The sequence below is a fragment of the Andrographis paniculata genome, unplaced genomic scaffold (assembly GCF_009805555.1).
Source record: "Andrographis paniculata isolate CXL003 unplaced genomic scaffold, ASM980555v1 Contig70END, whole genome shotgun sequence".
Lineage (NCBI taxonomy): Eukaryota > Viridiplantae > Streptophyta > Magnoliopsida > Lamiales > Acanthaceae > Andrographis > Andrographis paniculata.
The window spans coordinates 3,059,313-3,074,672 of NW_026137607.1; the positions used below are offsets into that span (position 1 = coordinate 3,059,313).

A 15,360-nucleotide genomic window follows, 5' to 3' on the forward strand; every position below is an offset into this window, starting at 1 on the left:
ACTTAAATCGTCGATACTTGACGTTAAGGGAGTTACAACAAGACTTCAATGACGCCCAGAATTAGAACATTATAAGAAAGAAACCCTACTGTCACTAGGAATTTCTGCGACCCAACAGACCACCGTCTATGCCCCATTAATCATTCTGATTTTCGTCTCATTAGTGGCTTTACCCTTTTGTTACCTCTTTTTAATCAAAATCAAATTCAGATCAGTAATTAAGCAGGTCGACAAGGCTCCCACGTACTTGACTACATTGAACTACCTTGAATCTGTTTATGACGCAAAACAAAGCTTAGATAGTCGATTCTTCTCTATTCTTTCTCAGCGATTCGAGATTCTTTATAACTCAGATTTATATGAATGTGAAAACGGGAGAGGGGTGATGATGAAGAACAGCTGATATTTCATTACTTACTATCAAAAACAGTGAAGTTCTATTACTATAAAAGCTGTAAATCAAAGCTGTAAATTAGAACTAAAAAACAGTAAAGTAGCGGCCAAAGGAGGAGAAAAGTTTCAACTCCCCTAGCCATTCCTGCTTAGAACTCCCTTGCAAGGTTAGGAGCTCTTGGAAGGCAGAAAGACAGCTACAAAATTTGCGCAAGAAGATATGAGTGTATACTCATCTCGAAGTATGTTTTTACAATAGACATCAGGCCATATTTATAACTAATTGAAATAGTAGTTGCAAGCAGTTGAGAATTGGTTTCAACCGCTGAGCAGTTGGGTAGTTGGCGGCAGTTATTCTGTTGAAACGGTTGCGCTGACCATAACTCCCAAGGTGCTCGCTTTGCTTGCTTTGGCTTGTAGGGCCGCAGATCTTCCTTACTTGCCCAGATGGCTAGAGCGCATCAGCGCAACTAAGCGGAGCTATCTTTGCTGGCTGGTAGTGGAATGGTTGTTCCGTTGCGGGGTGGACACTTAGGCATTATCTGGAGTGAGTTGTCGTCGCTTCGCTGCGGTAGGTGTCTAAGTCACTGGCATGAGTGATGAAGGTGTCGCTTCTTGAGCGGACAGGGCCGTCGATTACTTCTCATGCCTTAGCTTTTCTAGACCAAATTCACTGCTTAAAAAGCAAAAAAGTTAATAATCTCAACAAACTAATTCTGGGCCATGCCAAACGGAACAGATCAATAAAGTATGCCATAAATAAGATATTGTGATGATTTTCATACCGAAATTCAAGTAATACATAATTTTGTTAAATAGAGAATATGCTCATATTTGGAGTTATCATTTTGCAAAATCAAAATGTAAATCTATACAAATACATTCAAATTAGTTTGTTTTGCAAAATCAAAAAAAGTCAATCTATACGGATTGAATAAAAAAATAGCTCAATCAAATTTTCTAAAATTGCATAAATAAAAATTTGATTGTATTAAAAAAAATACACATAAATATATTATAAAAAAATTAAAAAATATATATATTTGCATAATATTATATACACATTAAGAATCTACAATAATATAAAAAAACATAAACTTAGAAAAGTATAAAATGAGTTGAATCTCATAAAATAACCAATACTTCTATTTTTGCAGGACCATCTCCAACCAATACTTCTATTTTTGCAGGAGGTGATATAGTAAGCCATCTCCAACCATACTTCTATTTGTGTAAGTCATCTCAAATCATACTCTTTATTTGTTTGTGCAGACTATATAATTCATTTTCAATCATACACTCTATTTTTGTAAGGTTAAATAATATTCTCTCTATATTTTATTATATATATATTTTTTATAATTTTTTTTCTTTACAAATAACATCAAATATTTTATTATTTTTATATAATTAATTTTAAATATATTTTAAATATTATATTAATAAATTAAATTATTTTTATTATTATTTGATCTTAAAAAATAATAAATATTTTTAAATTAAATAAATTAAAATTTTAATATTATTAAATAATATTTATGCAAGATAGAATAAAAATATATAATATTATTTGATTAAATATAATAAATACAATATAAAAATAATATTAATTATAAAATTAGAATATAAATATAAAAAAGTAATTTACTTTATAAATAATAAAATAAAAATCACAAAAAATAAAATAGATAAACAAAAATAAAATTTTAAAACAATTTTTAATTAAGTTTTAAATTAAAATTAAAAAAACAAATCACCATCTCGCAGCGATTTTGCCTCACCCTCTTATCAGAGGTGACAACCCCATGCATGGTTGATCGGAGAACCCATCCTTTTTTGCGAGATGGATTGAAGATGATCTTAGAAAGATAAAAGAAAGAATATAAAACACATAGAGAAATAATAGAGATTACAAACTGTGCTATAAAATTTATGAAACTGACAAAATTACCTCCTTGAAAAATTTTAGGAAGTTAATGACAAAATAATCCTATAATGAAACCTCATAATCTGAATGACAAATTTACCCCTCTAAACAAATATATACAAACACTATCGAACCTTCGCGAACATGGCTCGTGTTCGTTTATTAACAAAAATGAGCTATTTTTTTTGTTTGAGCTCGGCTCGTTTAACTTAGCGAACGAGCTAATAACGAATACAAACGAGCTGAACCGAGCTTTGTTCATGAACTGTTTGTTTATTATTTTTCATCTCTACGTTTTTCTTTTGATAATGTAAGAACCCGCAATCGCTACCCGAAAGTGCACAATGAATAATTCATCGGCTGAACCTAATACCCTGCAAACTAGGTTCGACAAGACAAGTCAAACTAGGTTCGACAAGGCAAGTCACACTAGACGAACCATATGTAACTTGGAGATATCGGAATTTGAATCAATAACCTCACGGTCACAAATTCACTCCCTGTAATACCCCGTAAAATAATCGCCGGAAGTCTTTCGGAGTCAGGCAAATTTTATTTTGGGCCTAATTTATTTTGGGCTTTTAGTGTAAAAAATTAAGAATTAGGTTTAAATTGGGAGTAAAAATTGAGTTTGGGCCAAAGTAGGGTAAAATAATTAATAAAGACCTAAGTATTTTATGTTTAATAAAAAAAAAAAAAAGAAAAAGAAAAAAAAAAAGGAAGCAGCAGCAGAACGCCAGCCAGCGCCGCCGCCAGCCCCCTGTTCTTCCTTGGAGTTCTTCTTCTCCAAACTCTTCCTTTTGGTCTCTTCTCTTGAGTAAGTGGGATTAATTCTAGATAGATTGATATGTTCTAATCCCTAGACCCTTCCTATTGATATTTTTTTTAAAATTATTGTCAAATGGGTTTGCCCTAAAAGTGTTAGGTTTTGCCAATTTTTTTTAGAAAGTTGATTATAATGCTTATGTGAAGATTATTATTGGATTTTACATTGAAAATCGTAGAATTTATGAAATGAGTTTGAAACCCTAGTTTTGCCCTAACCTAGTTATGGTTTTTCGAAAAAGATTTACGATTATATTTAAATATTATGATTTTTGGAGTTAGACCATGCCTTTTGTAATTGACATTTTTTTGAATGTTTATTTGGCGAAATAAAGTGAGATTATAACGAACTTGTTGGGTCTAATATCCAACTTTTGCATGGTTAAATATTGACAATTGGAATACTTCGAGTTTAAAACACTTTTTTTGAAATTTGCCTAAGAGTATGTTGAGTATTTGGTCAAATTGGTAAGTGAAATTACCAGTCGAGTCTGATCAACTCGTCGATTGTTTGGATGATAAGGCATAACCTTCCACATCTATGTCTTGCAAACACATAAAGGTATACAGATATTTTCGGATAACTAGCTAACCTTGAACTAGATCCCGAATGGGCTAGGACGAGGGATCGAGATGGCAGGTTCCCTTTTTGGGTGATTCCGAGGTGCCCGTCATTCACGATGAAAAGGTCTTTAGACCGTCATCCGTGATGGAGGGATGGATTGCGTACAATCCCCTCTTGGTATGTTATATTGGAGACTAGAGGGTTGTGAACCGTATGGCGCCCCTCGCAAACTAATAATAAATTGATTTACGTGTACTTTGGGTTTCGAACCCTTATGTACACATTGTGGAGTTTCCTTTGAGGGTTGTGACCCTATGTTTGTTATGTGAAATTACATGATGTGTCATACGAAGTAATAAGGTTGGAAAACCGGGTCGAGCCGGCGCTGATTAAGGCCTAGTGGAGTTTTCTTCGTGATGTGCTCATCACTATTATTTGAAAATGAAAAGGAGATATAAGGGAAGCACTAAAAGACTCATGTGTGTGAGTTCCCCTTATGTGATACGTTTCATTTTATTCAATTATCTTCTTCAAATAATTTTGTGGCATTATACTGTATTAATTTATCTTTGATTAATTGTGCTTACTCAACCGTTGTGTTGACCCTCTTCTTACAATATTTTTGTAGGTGATCATGCTTCCGTTATACCTAAGTGATGCATTCACGTCATATGATCCATTGGGGGAATTAGAACTACTTTACATTCTACGATGCTTTTGAAATTCATTAATCATGTTTAAAGAATAATGCCTTTTGAATTATTTCCAATTTATGCTTTTGAATTGAACTTTATTTACTTAATTGATATGTGGTATTTACTATTTTAGCCTTAGCGCCACAACGTAGGAGTCGTTGGTTGATAAACGAGCCTTCCGGTGTGGCGTGGCGGTGACACTCCGGTTTGAGCCGGCCGAGGTGTTACAGTTGGTATCAGAGCCTAGGTTAAAGACTCATGCTTCTTGGTTAATAAAACTTGAAGATTTCAAAATTTCTAAAATCAATTAGATCGTGGGCTTAGTCGGGTTTGGGTGCATTCATGGCATGCATTGCATTTTATGTTTATTCCATGTGTTTATGTGCATTGTTCATGCTATCAGACTAATTGGAGCTTATTAGGTCTAGTCTCAATTAGCAAGATGCCCCCTAGGCGTGCTCGTCAGCCACCTGTGACACCTGATTCCAATTAAGAGGTTGAGAGTAGGCAATCCCAAAACCCTGAGCCTCCAGTTCAGAGTCCCGTTCGACTATCAGACCCAACATTGGAGATCTTTCGTCAGTTTATGGGACAGTTCACTCAGCAGCCCCGGAGTGCTATGGATGCAGTGTTACGTCATAGTCCTCCGACTTTCACTGGTCAATCGGACCTGACTATTTTGGGAGAATGGTTGGATCATTTGGAAACTATATTTGAGGTGGTGAGATACCCAGAAGGAGAGAAGACAATGATAGCGGCATATTATTTAGAAGAACTAGCCAATAAGTGGTGGAATAATGAGAAGGCTTCTGGGGGCAATTCAGTTGGATTACCGTGGGGGGCATTCAAGACAATAATAAGGGCGCGCTTTTATGAGTTTAGTGCAAAAGAGGATGAGTTTAGTGCCTTGGTGCAGGGTAATATGACGGTGGAAGAATACTTCACACGTTTTAATGAATTAGCTGCCTACACTCCGGATTTGGCAGCGAATGATCGGTGCAAACTGACGAGATTTGTTGGTGGGCTGAATAGAGACCTTCAGTGGTTTTTAGCCGGCTTTAGTGTGTCGACCCTTCAAGAGGCATACGAGAAAGCCGCTAACATCTATCGGGCAAATCGAATAGCGTATGATGAGCGGAAGGATAGAGTTCGCAGGGCAGACAGAGGAAAAAGGAAGGTGAGCGAGAGTTTGAAGAACTATAAGTGAAATGATCAATCGGAGAGGTTTTCGGGTATGCCCTATGCATCTCGCCCTAAATTCACTCAGGGGAGTTCGAGTGACAATCGTGGAGGTCTGACTGTTTGTAGCCGATGTGAAAAATCTCATCCTGGAGTTCGTTGTGATGGCCAGCCCATCACTTGCTATTACTGCCATGAGCCGGGACATGTCAAGAGGTTTTGTCCCAAGTTAGTTGGAGCTCCAAATACGTTTGAGAGGGCCTCGGTTCCACAGCAGCAAGGTCGTACGCCGCCATTGGCACCTCAGCGTGCGAGAGGAGGGGGAAGGAGTGGCCAGAAAGGTCACATCAATGTCATGACGAGAGGGCAAGCTATGGAGAACCAGGCAGACGTCTTGACCGGTACGTTCTTGGTGAATTTTTTACCTGTGGTTATTCTCTTTGATTCTGGTGCATCCCTTTCTTTCATATTAAGTAGATGTGCTAAGAGGTTAGAATTAGACTCTCGAGTAGAGGTTTCGGTGGAGATTAGGCTACCTTCAGGAGAGTTAGTGCCTTGTAATTGTCTTTTCGTAGGAGTTTCTGTAATGATCGGAGGCATAGAATTCCCTACTAATCTTTTGAAGCTTAAATTGGCGGGTTCGATATCATTTTGGGTATGGATTGGTTGGCTACATATCAGGCCCGAATAGATTGTGGTGGGAGAAAGATCTTTCTTCGGAGCCCTTGCGGTGGAGAAGTTGTGTATGAGGAGATTCCTTATCGCCCATCGATTAAGATAATGTCTGCTATCTCTCTGCATGAGTTAACTCGTAAAGGTCACCCGTTGTTCCTATGTGAAATGCATGATGTCTTGGGAGATGAGAGTCAGCTTTTGAACATGCCGGTGGTAAAAGAGTTTGCGGATGTATTTCCTGATGAGATACCGGGTATGCCGCCTCACCGTGAAATAGATTTCACAATTGATATAATTCTAGGAGCAGAACCGGTGTCTAAGGCTCCCTACCGTATGGCACCTAAGGAGTTGGCCCAATTGAATGAGCAGCTTCAAGAGTTGTTGGATAAAGGGTATATCCGGCCGAGTAATTCTCCTTGGGGAGCGCCCGTTCTATTTGTTAAGAAGAAGGATGGTAGTCTTCGGTTGTGCATTGATTATCGAGGATTGAATCAAGTTACCGTTAAGAATAAGTATCATCTCCCAAGGATTGACGACCTCTTTGATAAACTGAAGGGAGCAAGCGTATTCTCAAAGATAGATTTGAGGCCGGGATATCATCAGCTTCGGATTTCAGACGGCGATATTTCGAAGACAGTGTTTCGAACTCGTTATAGGCACTCTGAGTTTACGGTGATGTCATTTGGGTTGACGAATGCTCCGGCTGCCTTCATGGACTTGATGAATAGAGTCTTTAGACCATATTTGGATAAGTTTGTTGTGGTCTTCATTGATGATATATTGGTGTATTCATCAAGCGAGGAGATCATGCGAATCACCTCAGATTAGTGCTACAAGTATTGAGAGAGTATCACTTGTATGTTAAATTGTCTAAGTGTGAATTTTGGTTGAACGAAGTAGCATTTTTGGGGCATGTTATTTCGAGGGATGGTGTTTTGGTCGACCCATCAAAAGTGAGCGCTATTAAAAATTGGCCCCGACCAAAGACGCAGACAGAGATTAGGAGCATTTAGGGGTTGGCCGGGTATTATCGGAGGTTTGTGCAAGACTTTGCACGATTGGCAAGGCCATTGACATTGTTGTTGAAGAAAAATGTCAAAGTAGTGTGGAATGAATCATGTGAACAAGCTTTTCAAGAGTTGAAACGGAGGTTGATGGTTGCACCAGTATTGGCATTGCCGATAGATGGCCAGGAGTTCGATGTGTATTGTGACGCGTCAAGACGATAATTGGGGTGTGTGTTGATGCAAGATCGAAGGGTGATAGCATATGCTTCGAGGCAACTCAAATCGCATGAAGAGAACTATCCGACTCACGACTTGGAAATGGCGGTTGTTGTGTTTGCTCTCAAGATATGGAGACATTACCTTTACGGAGTTCATTGCAAGATTTACACCGATCATAAGAGTTTGAAATACATATTCACTCAAAGAGAGTTGAATCTAAGACAACGGAGGTGGTTAGAATTAGTAAAGGACCGTGACTTGGATATTTTATATCAAGAAGGCAAGGCGAATGTGGTTGCTGATGCTTTGAGTCGGAAGTCAAGTCATTACGTATGTTCGATGACATTACCCGTAGAGTTGTGTCATGAGTTCGAGAATCTACAAATTGAGGTAGTGGGCCTAAGGTGATTGAAGGATATATGGGTGCCTTGTCGATTGAGCCCGAGATTTTGAGGGAGATTCGGGAAGCTCAGGTTGATGACGACAATTGACTCAACTTAGCAATAAAGGTGCAACAAGGTGAAATAAGCGAATTCCATGTTGGTCGGGATGAAAGTCTAAGATTTCGAGACATATGGTGTATACCAAATGATCGGTTGGATATTAAGGAAATGATACTTAAAAAAGCTCATAGTTCTCCATATTCAGTGCATCCTGGTTGCGATAAGATGTATAAAGATTTGAAAGGACATTTTTGGTGGCGCGGTATGAAAAGAGACATTGCAGAGTATGTTGCCAAGTGTTTGAATTGTCAAAAGGTCAAGGCGGAGCATAAGAGACCTATGGGTTTGTTGAGACCGTTGGAAGTTCCGGAATGGAAGTGGGACTCGATTGCTATGGATTTTGTGACCGGATTACCAAAGTCTAGATCGGGCGCGGATGCCATTTGGGTAGTTGTTGATCAATTGACTAAGGCAGTAGTTTTTATCCCGATAAACATGACTTGGAGCATGCAGAAGTTGGCAAGGTTGTATATCCAGCACGTGGTGAACAGGTATGGAGTTCCGGAGGTGATTGTCTCAGACCGCAACCCCCGGTTCCAGTCGCATTTTTGGCAAAAGCTTCAGAAAGAGTTCGGTACTCGGTTAAGGATGAGTACGGCCTTTCATCCGATGACTAATGGGCAGACTGAGCGCACAATTCAGATTTTGGAAGATATATTGCAAGCTTGTGCATTGGATTCTCAAGGTCGATGGGAGGATCAGTTGGCTCTGGTGGAGTTCTCCTACAATAATAGCCATCAAACGACTATTGGGATGGCACCCTTTGAGGCTTTGTATGGGAGGACGTGTAAAATGCCGTTGTGTTGGAGTGACCTAAGCGAAAGGGTCGTATTGGGGCCCGAAATGATTGAGGAGATGATGAATCAGATTCATAACATCAAGGCTAAGATGAAAGCTGCCCAAGACCGCCAGAAGAGCTATGCCGACCTTTCTCGGAGAGATGGGCATTTTAAGGTGGGTGATCATGTATTACTTAAGGTCTCACCGACGAAGGATGTGAGAAGATTTGGTATTAAGGGAAAGTTGAGCCCGAGGTATGTAGGGCCGTGCGAGATCATCGAAGGATTGGAGAAGTGGTCTACAGATTGGCCTTGCCGGAGACATTAAAGGGTTCACGATGTTTTTCATGTCTCTCAATTGAGGAGATACATGGCTGACCCATCTCATATACTTCATCCGGAAGTCTTGGATCTTCAGAAAGATTTGGTGTACTTGGAGCAACCTATTCAGATTGTGGCCTTCAAAGTTAGATCGACGCGGAACCGTGATATAAGAATGGTGAAAGTAATGTGGTTGCGGCATGGGATTGAAGAAGCGACATGGGAAACCGAGCAAGAAATGCGAGGAAAGTATCCAGAGTTGTTTGAGGTAGCTCCGGGCGTGCAGATCGATTTCGAGGACGAAATGTCCTAAGGGGGGAAGGATGTAATACCCCGTAAAATAATTGCCGGAAGTTTGTCGGAGTCGGGCAAATTTTATTTTGGGCTTTTAGTGTAAGAAATTAAAGAATTGGGTTTAAATTAGGAGTAAAAATTGAGTTTGGGCCAAAGTAGGGTAAAATAATTAATAAAGGCCTAAGTATTTTATGTCTAATAAAAAAAAAAAAAAAAAAAAAAGCAGCAGCCAGCACGCCAGCCAGCGCCGCCGCTAGCCCCCTGTTCTTCCTTGGAGTTCTTCTTCTCCAAAACTCTTCCTTTTGGTCTCTTCTCTTGAAGTAAGTGAGATTAATCTTAGATAGATTGATATGTTCTAATCCCTATACCCCTCTTATTGATATTTTTTAAAAATTATTGTCAAATGGGTTTGTTCTAAAAGTGTTAGGATTTGTCAATTTATTCTAGAAAGTTGATTATAATGTTTATGTGATGATTATTATTGGATTTTAAATTGAAAATTGTAGAATTTATGGAATGTGTTTGAAACCCTAGTTTTGCCCTAACCAAGTTATGGTTTTTGGAAAAGAGATTTACGATTATATTTAAATATTATGATTTTTAGAGTTAGACCATGCCTATTGTAATTGACATATTTTTCGAATATTTATTTGCCGAAATAAAGTGAGATTATAACGAACTTGTTGGGTCTAATATCCTACTTTTGCATAGTTAAATGTTGACAATTGGAATACTTCGAGTTTAAAACACTCTTTTTGAAATTTGTCTAAGAGTATGTTGAGTATTTGGTCAAATTGGTAATTGAAACTACCCGTCGAGTCCGATCAACTTGTCGATTGTTTGGATGATAAGACATAGTCTTCCACCTCTGTGTCTTGCAAACACGTGAGGATATACCGGTATTTTAGGATAACTAGCTAACCTTGAACTAGATCCCGAATGGGTTAGGACGAGAGATCGAGATGGCGGGTTCCCTTTTTGGGTGATTCCGAAGTGCCCGTCATTCACGATGAAAAGGTCTTTAGACCGTCATCCGTGATGGAGGGATGGATTGCGTACAATCCCCTCTTGGTATGTTTTATTGGAGACTAGAGGGTTGTGGGTCATATGGCGCCTCTCGCAAACTAATAATAAATTGATTTACGTGTACTTTGAGTTTCAAACCCTTATGTACATCTCGTGGAGTTTTCCTTGAGGGTCGTGACCCTATGGTTGTTATGTGAAACTATGTGACATGTCATACGAAGTAATAAGGTTGAAAAACCGGGTCAAGTCGGCCCTGATTAAGGCCTAGTGGAGTTTTCTTCGTGATGTGCTCATCACTATTATTTGAGAATAAAAATGAGATATAAGATAGGCGCTAAAAGACTCGTGTGTGTGAGTTCCCCTTATGTGATACGTGTCATCTTATTAAATTATCTTCTTCAAATGATTTCGTGACACTATACCGTATTAATTTATCTTCGATTAATTGTGCTTACTCAACCGTTGTGTTGACTCTCTTCTTATAATATTTTTGTAGGTGATCATGCTTCTATTATACCGAAATGATGCATTCACGTCATATGATCCATCGGGGGAATTAGAACTACTTTACCTTCTACGATGCTTTTGAAATTCATTAATCATGTTTAAAGAATAAGGTCTTTTGAATTATTTTCAATTTATGCTTTTGAATTGAACTTTATCTACTTAATTTATAAGCCGATGCACTTTAATTCTAAGTCTCTATTAGTTGTTGGTATTTATTATTTTAGCCTTAGTACCACAACGTAGGACTCGTTGGTTGATGAACGAGCATTCCGGTGTGGCATGGCAATGACGCTCCGGTTTGAGCCAGACGGGGTGTTACACTCCCCACATCATCATGTCATTCATTGCTAGACTACCACTACGTATCTTCAAAGCATGTGTAGTATCAATTAGGAGCAAGATCGGTGATGAAAAAGAAAAAAAAAAAATTCTCTGTAATTTTCGTTTGTTTTGAATTTTAAATTTTAGATTGAAACTTCAAAATTGAAAAGACTTCAGAGACACACCACATAAGCTTCTTGGCTCTCCTCTCAACGGTTGAAAATATAGAGAATGATTGTGCCCAAGTTTACGGTTTTAGATGACCAAGGTTTCAACGGTTTGGACACATCGAATTTATTTTGGATTTGAAAGCTTTTTTTTAGTGAACAAGCATCGTGTGTGCTACTACTACATAACGTTTTACCGAGGGTTGTTATTTGCAAATATGTATGTATTTGATAGACTAATCGAACAAATACCCGAAATCGCAAACCGTATCTGAAGCGAAAATTTCGATTAACAAAAAATATTTGCAAATAACTCGAACCGAACCGAAATTAAGAAAAAAATATATTAAAAAATAATTAAAATTCTAATTATATAAAAAATATTTACAAATATTTTAAATATTCAAACCGAAATTGAACGGAAACCGAATATAATTATTAATATAATTTTAAAATATAATAAAATAAATATATAAATATATTCGGTTCGGTTAATAGAACTGAAAAAAAATATATCGAAACCGAACTAAACAAATACTAAACATACAGTATTTGTATTCGAACCGAATTTGCTCGATTAATCGAAAATTCGGTTCGATTAAGTTCGATTATGCGGTTCAGTTCCATATTTTTGTCCACCACTAGTTTCACCTGCTGCTGATGGTGGAGCTGAGCTCTCTTATTAGTACCATTTACAAATTACACTAATTTCATACAAAACATAAAAAAGCTACCTTGGTGGAGCCAATCCTCCTGACACCTTACTCAACCAATCTGATGCTGATGCTGCTCATATAGCTATTAGTAGCAACAACTCACAAACAACAACTTCAACAAAAACAAACAGCGCAACCCAACAAAACTTGCCAAAAAAAAAAAACATTGGTAATCTAATTTGTCGTACCTCGTGTGTTCCTGAATGAATTAGTATAAGTTAGATAACAACATCAGCTATTCTTGCTTTGCACGATCTGATGAGCCCGGTTCAGATCGGTTTATGCTAGCCTTGGCATCTGCCAGGAATTTGGGATCCGGCTCATGTTTTTGTGAGGGCTCTTTCATTGCCAAGTAGATGTAGGATGCTATGATGATGTTGACTGAGACCACTGCAACCATCCCACTCCATAGTGTCAAGGACTCGGGAGACAAGTTAGCTGAACCTGTTCCACGCGCATCATGAATTATTCAAATAGCTACTGCACTCCTTCAACATATCAAATTACAACTCAGAGACTGTTCAATTACAAATCTTGCAAGTTATTTGTGTTTCCCAACCATGGCAACCGCCTTTGGTTGGAAAACCCAACAACTTCATTGCATGATGTTATGATTTCCAAGAAAACCGACCAGGGGCTCATTGGGGGTTGTAAATGGGGATAACATAAGAATCCATTTACTCCGGATATCGTATGAGCAGGCCCTAACAAGAGCAGCAGCAAGTATAAATGATCCCAACCGTGTGTACCTAGACGTGAACATCACTGGCTCACTGCACCTCGTATGATGACAAGAAATTTTACAGGAGCCTCTCAAACTACACATATATTCTTGACTACCACAAAGGAGTAGCAATCTCTTAAAATGACAGTTTCAATTAAGTCATGCTACATTGATCAGATTCAGAAAAATAGAAAAACCTCAATGAAATTTGAATGTTTTGAGCAGTGTACAAGTAGTAACTTTTTCAGATCAATTCCAAATCAAACTATTCAGGTTTCATAGCCAACAACATAACATATAATAGGGTAAAAACAAAAGAAGTAAACTCATTTTCTGTATTAAAACACAAACAGCGTTTAAATGAAAGGGAAGCCATGATCATTAGATGACGGGATTCTTACCAGGGAATAGATTATGGTTAAACCCATATATAATCAAAATCGGAGCTGCCCACATAAGCATGGATGCAATGAAGAACTTGCTTACAACCCCCATAGTCAGCTGCTCCGACCTATGAAAAAGTCAAGAAGAAGAGAGACAAAGAAAAGCAGGCGTGAATAAGTTGCATTAAGCAAGCACTGTTATTAAATGAATTGAGAGTCAAGTAAGGCATGTCAACTAAACTAAGCTGTGGATTCAGCATGACCAATGTACACGGGTGGATCAAGAAATCAGCCTCGATCTTATCAATAATGTGAGCAAGAATGCTTAACAAAAGCTTCCATTTTACTTTATTATAAGCAGTTCGACTGATGCTAGCCATGGTTTGAAATTTTGAATACTTGGGCACAAATAATTTTTCCAAGAATTAAAACGACTGCAATTCAATCCGGTTTAGCTAAAAAGCAAGCCTAACTTACCAAAGCATCATTTTTCTTTATTTACTTATTGCTATCTCCCTTCCAAATGTTATATCGAACAAGCAAGTATAAAAATGTTTCTGGAATGATGAGAATGTTGAAGTTACCGAAATTGAGAAGAAACTCGGTGGAAGATGAATTAAGAGGCCTCTCTTCCTCCCGAAATCAAATCTGGCGAGTGACGGGAGGAAATCTGCGATCGATTGAGGGAGAATCTGTAGCAAGACAATCAGACAGACAGACAGAGGCAACACTGCTCGGTGCTCACGCTACGTCAATGGTGGCTGGCCAGTGGCGAGAGAGATCAGACCAGAATCTATAGCCACAACCACAACTGAATTACTACGATAAATGTGTATCATCCAGTATATAGTAGGATTCTAGGACTGTTATATAGTAGTACTCCGTATTATTTATTATCACAGCCGTCTCCGATCGATACGATCCGATGATGTTTATGAGAAGAGAAATTTGCACTGCCGTGCCGTATTGACTGTTTTGCCCCTCCATCCAGAAATAAGGAAACCCTAACCTCCCTTACCTTGCCTGTTACACGATTCTTTCATCCCCACCTCTGTACCCTATTTTTTACCTGCCCAGGTTTTTCTTATCTATTTTAAAAATTAAAAAAAAAAAAAAATTATTTTTTAATATCATTCAATCATAATTATTAATTTTGATTCCATTCAAATATAATTAATCAATTTTAATTCTAATAAAATTTTAGTCCCAGGGCTTGGACTAAAGGTAACCGGGAGGATTGTACCAAAAATGATTTTTACTCTTAAAAAATTAAGATCCCTATCAGTTAAAAATATGTTCAAATTTTTTAACACAAGTTTTAATATAATGTATACTTATGGCTGTTTTTTTTATTAAAAAAAAAAAAACTATAGACAATAGTATTGTTACGCACAAAAAATAATAATAATAATAATAAAAATAAGGATAACAGGATCTTAAAGGAAGTTAGACACAAAGTCGGGTGGAAAAAGAGAAAAATTTGCCCAGGTCGGTTGGTCCGGTCGGTTGGTCCTCGGTCGAATCGGCAGGTCGGAAGGTCCGCGGTCGGATAGGCAGGTCGGTTGGTCCGGTCGGTTGGTCCGCAGTCGGATAAGCAGGTCGGTTGATCCTCGATCGGATAGGCAGATCGGAAGGTCCGCGGTCGGATGGGCAAGTCGTTTGGTTAGCGGGTAGGATGGTCCATAGGTCGGAAAGTCTGCAGGTCGGATGATCTTCAGGTCGGAAGGTTTGCGGATGGAACAACAAGTCGGAAGGTCTGCAGTCGAACCAACAAGTCGCTTGGTTGGGGCGACCAATAAGTGTTTGGTCTAGTGACCAGTTAGTCTCTGAAATGGTCGGACGGGCCAATTAAGTTCTGGAATTGGTAGAAGCGTTTGGCAAGACGGTGTAAGACACGTGTCGACAAATGAGGACCTTGTGGACGGTTGCCTTAATCGCCCAGACGACGTTTTAAAACGTTTCATTGTGGGCGGTTGACGGCGGTTGCTAGCGACGGTTCTGAAACGTTTTCTTGAAGGAATATTTAAGGATGCAGATTTTTTATCTTCAATCATCTTCAATCGACATCACATTCAAAAGAATTGCCTTTGGGGATCACCACTTTATTTTCCTGTCTGTAGTTTTATTTTCCTAT

At 38.3% G+C, this 15,360-nt stretch overlaps 1 protein-coding gene across 3 annotated transcripts; it reads right to left on the reverse strand.

The window, feature by feature from the left end:
- Window positions 1-462: 462 nt before the first annotated feature.
- Window positions 463-14,192, reverse strand: LOC127264521 (uncharacterized). Of its 3 annotated transcripts, none has more exons than XR_007841737.1 (4): window positions 13,811-14,191; window positions 13,245-13,354; window positions 12,138-12,563; window positions 463-1,066 (listed from the first exon to the last, which is right to left on the reverse strand). XR_007841737.1 is itself a non-coding variant. In XM_051294092.1 (4 exons), the coding sequence occupies exons 2-3, from the start codon at window positions 13,336-13,338 to the stop codon at window positions 12,355-12,357; spliced, it is 303 nt and encodes a 100-aa protein (XP_051150049.1). In that variant the 5' UTR covers window positions 13,339-13,354; window positions 13,811-14,192; the 3' UTR covers window positions 464-1,066; window positions 12,308-12,354. The 3 variants fall into 3 exon arrangements, 2 of the variants coding, with proteins under 2 accessions (XP_051150049.1, XP_051150048.1); XM_051294092.1 differs by having other exon boundaries at window positions 464-1,066; window positions 12,308-12,563; window positions 13,811-14,192; XM_051294091.1 differs by lacking the exon at window positions 463-1,066 and having other exon boundaries at window positions 12,062-12,563.
- Window positions 14,193-15,360: the final 1,168 nt, after the last annotated feature.

What these genes read in the sequence shown, in the direction of transcription:
- LOC127264521 (XM_051294092.1), bottom strand. Translation starts at nt 13,338, where the DNA reads ATGGGGGTTGTAAGCAAGTTCTTCATTGCATCCATGCTTATGTGGGCA. An exon ending in TAACCATAATCTATTCCCTG is followed by an intron (nt 12,564 to 13,244) that starts GTAAGAATCCCG and finishes CGCGTGGAACAG; the next exon opens with GTTCAGCTAACTTGTCTCCC.